Source organism: Delphinus delphis, chromosome 13 (genome assembly GCF_949987515.2).
Source record: "Delphinus delphis chromosome 13, mDelDel1.2, whole genome shotgun sequence".
NCBI lineage: Eukaryota > Metazoa > Chordata > Mammalia > Artiodactyla > Delphinidae > Delphinus > Delphinus delphis.
In genome coordinates, this window is record NC_082695.1 from 26856192 (window position 1) to 26865998 (window position 9807).

General features: G+C 55.6%; 2 protein-coding genes across 3 annotated transcripts in view; both read right to left on the minus strand.

The window, feature by feature from the left end:
* The window catches only part of GNB1L (G protein subunit beta 1 like), a 44568-nt gene extending 38451 nt beyond the window's left edge, over positions 1 to 6117 (minus strand). For both annotated transcript variants that reach the window (XM_060028564.2, XM_060028563.2), the window contains exon 1: positions 5849 to 6117. The gene's annotated coding sequence lies outside the window, so the exon portion shown is untranslated. The remainder of the gene's footprint in view (positions 1 to 5848) is intronic.
* RTL10 (retrotransposon Gag like 10) lies at positions 1998 to 5838 on the minus strand. The gene is made up of 2 exons (XM_060028562.1): positions 5353 to 5838; positions 1998 to 4308 (listed from the first exon to the last, which is right to left on the minus strand). The coding sequence occupies exon 2, from the start codon at positions 4081 to 4083 to the stop codon at positions 2941 to 2943; it is 1143 nt and encodes a 380-aa protein (XP_059884545.1). The 5' UTR covers positions 4084 to 4308; positions 5353 to 5838; the 3' UTR covers positions 1998 to 2940.
* Positions 6118 to 9807: the final 3690 nt, after the last annotated feature.

Below are 9807 nucleotides of genomic sequence, written 5' to 3' on the forward strand. Positions count from 1 at the left end.
GAATGTCTGGAATCACAGCAGAAAATCTGCCCGTACCTCCCCATGGTGCTTTTGTGACTTTTTACCGTTAAATCTTTAATCCACCTGAAGCACGGCTGGCACATAGTGAGTTTCACTGTTTTCCAGACAACTGACCAGCTGCTCCAAGTCCTCTCACTGAATGATCCACTTTACCCCCATTAATTGGAAACAGCCCTGCCAGCGTGAACTAAACCCCTGTATTTATTCGGCTTTATTTACAAGTTCTCTGCTCATCCTTCCATACCAATTTCCACGTCCTTTCGTTCCTGCAGCTTTAAAAAATGTTCTGTATCTCACAGTACCTCATTCTCAACACTTCCGGTGTTAGAAGTTTTCTTGGACACGGGCGCTTTACAAACCCTCCCACAGTGCCCATCGTGTCCCAGCTTTAGAAAATGAGACCTCCGGGTATTTCCAAGGGAAGCGAGGGACAGACACAATGGTCTGGAATGCACGCCCCAGCACAGCCCACCCTGAGCACATCCAGCAACCCTGCCAGGCCCAGAGCACCCTCCTCCGGGTGGGCTGCCTACGTGTGCAGAGCCGGGAGTGGCCATGACCCAAGGGCCCTTCTCCTGCCACGCACAGCAGAGCCCCCTCTCCTGGCCCTCTGTGTTCCTTCTCCCCCCAGAGGAGAGCAGCTGGGTCATCACATCTGCCCAAAGGCAGGGCACAGTGCCAGCTAAATATGGGGCAGTCACTTTGCGGAACGATAGGCGCTGCCAGTCTGGAAGGCCAGCGCCCTCCCACCCTCTCCCGACCCCAGGAATGGGTGACCTTGCCCTCACAACTGAGGCCTGCCCTCCCGTCCTTTTCTTCATGGCCAGGGCACACCAACAGAACCCATTTTCCGCAGGTCATCTGTCCAGTCTCTCCCCAAAGCCCCCGGGCCTGCCGTTGCAGATGACCCTCATGAGAGGTATGCTGGACCATAACCTGAGCCTGCAGGAGCCGTCTGGGGCCCGAGGGGGAAAAGGCCCCCAGTGAGACCGGGGGTCAAAACGGAAGATGGAAATCTTGGGCTGAGGGAACTCACTCCAGGTCCACTAAGTGGAGACGGGAGAGGCAGCCTGTGCAGAAGGCTGCTGACTGGGCCACCCGCCCCAGAGGGCAGCTCTGGGGCCCCAATGTTGCCAACGACATCAGACCCATACGTGGGCCAGGCCACAGCTGACCAGGACAGCCTGCAGGAGGAGGGCCCGGGCCTGAGCAATAGCATGGGGGCAGCAGTGTGACCAGGCTGGGCTGGAACATCCAAATTCCTCCACTGGATCAGAACCAAGGGTGCACACTGATTTCTTATCAACTTGCTTGTTTCACTTTGGGGCTACATCAGCTTCCCACCTACTTCTAAGACTCGCAGCTGTTTTACTTATGAGGTGTCTGTGCCGTAAAATAACTCAGAAATAAAACCACCTGAACCCAGAACATTTTCAAGCAAATTACTAATGAAGTAATCCCAACAATGTCTATTTTACTTAAAATTTACCATTTGCTTATTACTTTCCTTCCTAAAATGACTTTCTGATTGCAGTTATATTTCCACTTCTTTTTCTTTCCTATTCTCCAGGAAAGTGTTTTGTTTTCCCAATTACAGGACCCACAGGGGCCTGAAATGTTTGCCTATCTGTCCCTCGGAGCAGATGCACTGTGCCTGTCCTGTGCTGACCTGGGCTGGAGAAGCCTCCCAGTCAGCTCTGTTACTAGAAAACCCTCCCTGTGCAGAGCAGGTACTCCTTCACTCCACCCTCGGCCCTAGGGACTCACAGCCCTGGCCTGCTGCCTGCTCACTTCACCGCTGGCCTGGAAGATAGTTCTCAAGGCCACACCCCTCCCACCAAGCCTCCCACTCCCACCCATTCAGCCAGACCCTGCAAGGATCCAAGTCCCTGCCATGAACCACACCTGCAACGCTGACCGGGTGCTCACGGCTGGGCCCAGACTCTGCTCCCAGATGGACAAGGACTCACTCAGCCATGGATCCAACCCATGTTTAATAGCACCGACTGTGTAGCAGGGACACGAGGTTGACTGATGGAGCCCTGCCCTAGGGACTCACAGTCCATCCAGAGGCACAAGTCATTACAGCGCTGGGCGTTGAGTGCTGAAGCAGCGAAGTGCACGAGTGGGCGTGGAGGCAGGATGCTGAAGAGCAGAGGGGAGGGCAGCGTGGGCCAAAACAAGACTAGATGCTAACACTGCAGGCAAATGCCTGAAAGGGAGCTGAGACTGGCAAGGAGGCCCCCACTCCACCCTCCTGCATTAAAGCTGTCCCAGTGGGCCAGGGCTGCTGGTAAGCCCGTACATAGGGAAGCACCCTTCTCTGCCAAGACACCCTCCCACTTATACTGAATAATGAAAGCAGCTGCTTTCTCCATGCACCCTTCCTTAACTTCTAGTCCAGAGGATAGGGGACACAGGGAGCAGAGACTGGGGCAGGAGTCAAAGCAGACACCACAGGAGTTAGATCCAAAAGGGCTGGCACAGCGGACCCAGTCCAGTCCCAGCCAGCACTGAAGGGGGTGGGTTTGGGGGGGACTAGTTACAAGGACTGTACAAACTTGATGGGGACTGGTCTACGCAATTCTTTCCAACTAGCGGGAACAGGCCAAGTGAGAAGGCGCTTCCCAACAAGGTGTTGGGATGCAGCCAAGAGCCCAGTGGGAGGCAGCCTCTGGGCCACTGAGTTGGAGAATGAGGGGCACAGGGCAGAGGCCACTGTCCTGCTGTGCCCTGGGGTGGGAGTTTAAGGGGAGCTGTTTGTGCTCAGACATGGCAGACGCCAAACAAGTCCATCTCCTGCCCAGCAATGGGGCAAGTGGACAGGGCACTACCTGGTGCACCCCATCTAGAGTTAGCTGGCAATACCCCACTGTCCTGACAGTGGGGCCGTGGGGTTCCCTGGTCACGCAGACCACTTCATGACAAGGGGGCACTGCCATACCTGCCCAGGCCGTGTTCGGAATCCAGTGCTGTGGGTTGGTGCGTGGGACAGAATGGTGGCTCTCCTAGGGTGGCTGGGGTGTCCACTGCCCCCTCTGGGGTACCTAAGGATGCCTCCTGGCCTGCCTCTGTCTCAGAAACCTCCTCCTTTGTTTTCTGGGGTCCTGGACCCCCTGGGTTAGTGGGACCTGGTTTCTGGGCAGGGGGTTCAGCAGATTCTGCAACTGCAAGGACAGGTTTGGGGGCCGCCTCCCCTGGCTGGGAAGAAGATGGCCCCACGGGACCAGGACCAGCACTGCCTGCAGAGTTGGACAAGGCAGAAGGTTCCACAGGCCCAGAGCTGCTCTCCATGGCTAGCAGCTGCTCAGATAGAGCATTTCTAGATGTGGAATTGGAACTAGAAACAGTGGGGGTGGCCAGAGCAGCGGGGACAGACCTGGGGGGAGTGCCCATGTTGAGGGCCAAGGCCTCTGAGAACCTAGCTAAGTACTGTCTCACTACAGGCAGCTGTGGGGCCACTGGTGGCTGGCTCGAGGCCAGAGGCAAAGAACAGGGCCCTGCAGCGTGGTACTCAGCAAAGTTGTTTGGGTTTTGAATAACTTCCTCAAGATCCTGGCAAAAAAGCTCATAGTTGTCAGGCAGGGGCAGGTCCCCATCGAGGTAGGGGGCTGCCCACGCCCGGGCTCGGCCCGTCAGGCGCCCGAGGATCTCGCAGACGCGGCTGAGGTTGTCCCGGTAGTGCTCAAAGCGGAAGGACATGTAATCGCCCAGCTGGGCCAGAAAACGGTCCAGCAGCCAAGGGGAGCCATCGAAGGTGCCTGGGTCTGAGCCGGGCACCCAGTGGAAGTCCACCCTGAGGGGCCGCGGGCCCATGCGCATTGCCGGGGGGCCCCTCTCCGCGGGCTTACAGCCCACAGCACCACTCGCTGACCTCTTCTGCTCCATGGTCGTGCGCACACACACAGGGTCCCCACAGCAGGGCCGCTCAATCCAGGGATCCACTAGGGGGGTGTACGCAACCCCAGGAGTGGCCCCGTCCTCCTGCCAGGGGTGTGCATTGGCGTAGTTGGCTGCCGCCCGGATGGGATTGCGAGGGCCCTGGCGCCGGCCACGAGGCATGCTGGGAGCAGACGGGAGCTGTCACGTCAACTAGAGAAAGAAGAGGGAGAGGAGGGAGGGACGGCGCCCAGAGGGTGGGCAGAAGCGGCGCGCAGACACAACGGGACAGACGGTTGCGAAGGGGTGCTCCAGGCAAGTGCTGAGCGGGGAGCTGACCACTGCGGCCTCAGAAGAGCTGAGAAGAGCTGATGGGACTGTCAGACGCAGGCCACCATCCGAGGCAATCTGTCCAAAAACAAGGTGGGAAGAGTGGGAACTAGGCCCAACCACCACCACTGGGCAGCCGACCCTGGGCCCCCACCAGGAGCTCTCCATGCAAGGGGGCCCAGAGGCCTGCCTGGGAGGTCCCAGAAAGCAGGTACATGCCACCTGGGATGTTTCAAGGGCAAGATGTGATGGCGGTGATGTCAATCCCAGGAGGCCAGATCAGGGGGCCAGATCAGATCCCCCTGGGCTTCCTTGGACGGCCTGGATGGCTGTCAAAGAATTTCAGGAGTGACAATAACAACCTTCACTGACGGCTCTAGTCATGGCCAACAATGACCCCTGATGAGGCTGACCCCGAGGCACGGTGGTGAGTAAAGTCACTCGTCTGTGGCCACACACACCAACCAGTTAGTGGCAGAGGCAGCTGACCCCACCACACATCACCACGCCATTTACAAGCTACGCTTCACAGTCCTGTGAACCATCTCCCAGCCGCCCAAGCACTGTACTGTCAGGTGCAGAATGTGTCATAAGATCTTTTTACATCACAGCCCCAGAAGCATGGCAAGCACTACCTGTGTGCCTTCCAGCTTTCCCCCCACCCCCACACCCGTCCTGTGTCTCCTAGACTCATGTCGCTACTCACAGTGCAGCCACCCCCACCCCAAACATATCCTCCCTGCATTCCCCTCCCTGTCAACAGCCCAGAATCCGAACCCGAGTTAAATTCCACTTGCTCTGTCTACTCTCCCCACCCCAAGGTGGTCCCTGCAAAGGGCCTGGAGAACAGTGACCATCATCACTCCTGAGCAGCCCAAAGAAACGCAAAACAAAAAAGGAGGTGCAGTTCCCGTCGGATGCAAGGAGTCCTCCCGCAGTCCAGCCTGAGGGTAGCCACCTCCCCAGTCTGCCTGCAACACGAGGTCCACTCCCGGCCTGCACAGAGCGCTCTCTGCTTCACCCCTCTTGGCGCGATTTCCCCAACAAGCCCTCCACACACACACACACCCCGCCCCCCACTGCTCAACCGGCTCCCACCTAGGGGCGCCAGTCTGCACTCACCTTCGGGGCGGCTTCCCACGTGTTTACCTACCCCCATCTGCGGGAGCTCCTCCAGGGGGCACGGCCTGTTGGTCTTTCCGCCCAGGACCTCCCAGGGCGGCCTGCAGCATTCGGAGCCGCCAGGGGCCCCAGCACCTGCCTCCCCAACCCCCAACGCTGGTGGCGAGGCGGGAGGTGGGGGTCTTCCACCCGAAAGCCCGTCCCATCCTAACACTAAAAACACGCTAGGGAGGCAGAGACCGAAGACAGCAGGTAAATGCCGTCCGGTCCAGTTTCTCACCGAGCGCTGAAAAATCGGTGACCACGAACCACTCCCGCTCCTGCCCCCTGTGAGGGGAGGCAGCCGCTGCCGTGCGCGCCCGGGACCCCGCCCCGCCTGGCTCTCACTAATTCGGGGAGCGAGGTCCCCAGCCTGCCCGGCGCCGAGGGACCGGCCCTTCCCCGGGACAGGACAGCGCGCGCCCGGTTCAGGCGCCGCCGCACGAAGCCCACCTACCTGCGGCCACGCGGCGCCACGACGGTCCGGTTCCCTCGACAGCGAGTCCGAGCGCACCTACAAAACGGACGAGACCGGCCGCCGCGAGGCGAGGCCAGGGCCGGCGCGGACCGGGGTCGGGAAGGGACGGAAGGGCGCGGACCCCAACACACTAACCCGCCGGGCGCAGCCCGCGACCCCAGCCGCGAGCAGCGCGAGCCCCAGCACCGCCTTGGCGTGCGGCCACGCCCCCTGCGTGCGCGCGGCCGACCCCTACGTCCCCGCGCCGGCTCCCGGAACGCCCCTCGCTGGCCTCCCAGCCGCGCTGCGCCTGCGCCCTGCGTCGTGAAGCCTCGGTCGCGCAGGCGCTTCCGGGCCCTGCCAGCGGGGCAGCAGGACGCGAGGGTTGATGGGAGGGCGCTCAGCCGGGCGCCGCGCGGAGTGCCACGAGAGCAGGTGGGGCCGCGTGCGCAGGCGCAGGAAGGGCCGGGTCCGGAGGGCGGGCGGGGTCGCGTGCGCAGGCGCCCGCGGCGCGCTGCGCTGAGGAACGGCTCGGTGCGGCGGGATCGTGGCGTCCACCTGGCTCTAGCTGGGACTCAGGGACAGACGGGGCGACAACTGCACTGAGTGCTGAGCGTCAGGAGGGATGTTGGGGGCCGAGGGCACCTGGGAGGGTTGGCACAGAGGGGCTGCAGCGTTTCCTGGACGGAGTGCCCGGAGAGTACCCGTAGCTGGAGACCAGCAGGGGCCGGGCGCGTACGTGCGCCCAGGAGCGACGGGGCGGGGCTGGCCCCGAGGACCGTCCCCTGAGGAGCCCGGTTCCCTCGCCGTGGGCGGGCTGGCTCAACTCACCCCTCAAGGCTGGACCCTGAGCGGCTGCCCAGCCAGCGCCCCGGCACAGGAGGCGCCGGTGCGGGGGAGCGCTGTTGCCCTACGTGCGAGACCTCTAGCACCTCGTGCCCCGGGGCCTCCAGGTGGGGACAGGTTGCCAGGGCCAAGGCGGCCGAGGTCACTGGAAGTGACGTAACACCAGCTCCCTTTCTGCCCTGGTCTAGCGACTTCTTTCATGAAACCATCTCTGAAATGTTATCTGCATTTACAGCCAAACTCACTTGCTTTGATCCTTGAAACAGAATCAAAGATTACACTGTACCTTCTCAGGGTTTGTGGGGCTTTCAGCAGCCTCGCCAAAAATAATAGAGGTGGCACCCAGCCAGGAAACGCCTCCTGGAAGTGTGAATGAAACTTGTATTTTTCGGTTGTGTCTTTCCTAATTGACCTGATAATTTAAACTTCCTGCTTCAAAGGAGAAGGGGAGTTCCCGACAGAGTTCCCGACAGTTTGGCAGCTAAGGCCAACTCAGGGCAGTCAGCGGAGAGTGGGCAGCAGACTTGTGCAAAACACCCAACCACACCCACCCAACTGGGCCACACCATCAGAAAATACCTTTTTGGGTCCAAAACTTTATTTTGTTATTCAGACCATCTTCTATGTATATATATTTTTTAAATTGTAAAATATACATAAAATTTATTTTAACCATTTTTAAGTCTACATTCAGTGGCACTAAGTATATTCATATTATTATGCAAACTTCACCACCATCATCTCCAGAACTTTTTCATTACCCCAAACAGAAACTCTGTCCCCATTAAACACTTCTCCTCACCACCCCTTTCCCAAGCTCCCAGTAACCTCTATTCTACTTTGTCTATATTAATTTGCCTATTCTAGGTACCTCGTATAGTTGGAATCACATATTATTTGCCATTTCACTTAGAAGAATGTTTTAAAGGTTAATCCATGGTGTGGCACCTATCAGACTTATTGTTCCTTTTTAAGACAATAATATTCTTTTCTACATATATACAACATTTTGTCTATCCATTCATCTGTTGGTGGACACTTGGGTTCCTCCCATCTTTTGGCTGTTGTGACTGATGCTGCTGTGAATGTGGGTATACAAATATCTGTTTGAGTCCCTGCTTTCAATTGTTTTGGGTATGTACCTAGGAGTGGAATTGCTGGGTCATATGGTAATGCTATGTTTAACTTTTTGAGGAACTGCCAAATTTTCTACAGTGGTTGCATGAGTTTTCATTCCCGCCAGCAATGCACAAGGGTTCCAATTTCTCCACATCTTCACTAACAGGTGTTCTTTTCTTCTTTTTCTTTCTTTTTTTTTTTTTTTTTAAATAATGGCCATCTTAATGGGCGTGATGTGGTACCTTTTGGTTTTGATTTGCATTCCCCTAGTGACTAGTGATGTTGAGCATCTTTTCATGTGCTTATTGGACCTGGATGTGTGTTTGAACTGGGAGGCCCAGAGGCAGTCGTCAGGCTCTGAAGTGTTCAGGGTTGGTGTCAGGTCTGTGGCTCCCCAGAGCTAGGGCAGTAAGGAAACAGGGACACGCAGCCCAAGAGGTGACGCCAGCTGCCTGAGGACTGCCAGCCTGTTAAGCCTGCCTGTGCTGCTTGCCCCTGGACCTTCCTCAGGGCCCGTCCCTAGAGCCAGCTGGTGGACAGCAGAACCCAGAACCATTCCTGCCATTTCTTTGTTCAAATTTGCTCTGGTCACTCCTACCTTAGTTCTTGTAGTGCAAGCAATCACTCTAGCTGTCACCTAAGTGTCTTCATTTCTCCCTCATTTTTGAATAATATTTCTGGGTTGGCTTTCTTTCTGAATGTAGATTTCATTCCATTTCTTCTCACCTTCATTTTTTCGATGTGCAGTCAGACACATGTAACGTGTCCTTATTCCTCCAACTGTTCTCACAGTTTCCTCTTTGTCTTTGATTTTCAAGAGCTTGACTGTGATATGCCTGCCTGCCTGGCTGTTTGTTTTTATGTTTATACTGCTTGAGATTTGTTGGGATTCTTGGATCTATAAGTTGACCCAAAATTAATGAAATTTCAGGTCATCATTTCTTCAAATTTTTTTTATGCCCCATTCTCTCTCTTTTCTCCCTCCGAAGCACGATTATATTAAACTTTATTTCTTTTTTAAAAAAATAATTATTTATTTATTTGGCTGTGCCGGGTCTTAGTTGCAGCACGTGGGATCTTTGTTGCTGCATGCAGGATGTGCGTTGCGGCGTGCAGAATCTTTTAGTTGCGGCATGCAGGCGCTTAGTTGTGGCACGTGGGATCTAGTTCCCTGACCAGGGATCGAATCTGGACCCCTGCACTGGGAGCTCGGAGTCTTAACTGCTGGACCACCAGGGAAGTCCCTAGACTTTCTACTGTGGTCTCTCAGATCCATATTACCTCTATTGTTACTCTCTATTCTTTTGATTGGACAATTCTTATTTATTTGTCTTCAAGATCATTGACCCTTTCTTTTGCCATCTCCAAACTGTTCTTAAAATCCGTTAAAGTCCATCAAGTTACATTTTCATTTATTGTTATACTTTTCAGTTTTAGAATTTCTATTTGGTTCTCTTTGACCATTTCCGTTTCTCTGCTAAAATTCTCTGTGGTCATTCATTATGGCCAATTTTTCCCTTGAGGACTTACCTATATTTATAAAAGCTGTTTTAATATTTAATTCCAGGGACTTCCCTGGAATCCGCTTGCCAATGCAGCAGACACAGGTTCAAGCCCTGGTCTGGGAAGATCCCACATGCTGCGATGCAACTAAGCCCGTGCTCCACAGCTACGGAGCCTGCACTCTAGAGCCTGTGAGCCACAATCACTGAGCCCGCATGCCACAACTACTGAAGCCCACATGCCTAGAGCCCATGTTCCACAACAAGAGAAGCCACCTCAATAAGAAGCCCGCACACCGCAACAAAGAGTAGCCCCTGCTCTGCAATTAGAGAAAACCCGCGCACAGCAACAAAGACCCAATGCAGCCAAAAATAAATAAATTTATTTTTAAAAAATTTAATTCCAACATCTGGATCATCTTGGGGCTGGTTTCTAGGAACTGCTTTCTCCTCCTGGCTAGGAATCACATTTCCACGTTCCTCACACATCTA

Coding starts and splice junctions, on each gene's coding strand:
- RTL10 (XM_060028562.1), bottom strand. CDS start 4,083: ATGCCTCGTGGCCGGCGCCAGGGCCCTCGCAATCCCATCCGGGCGGCA.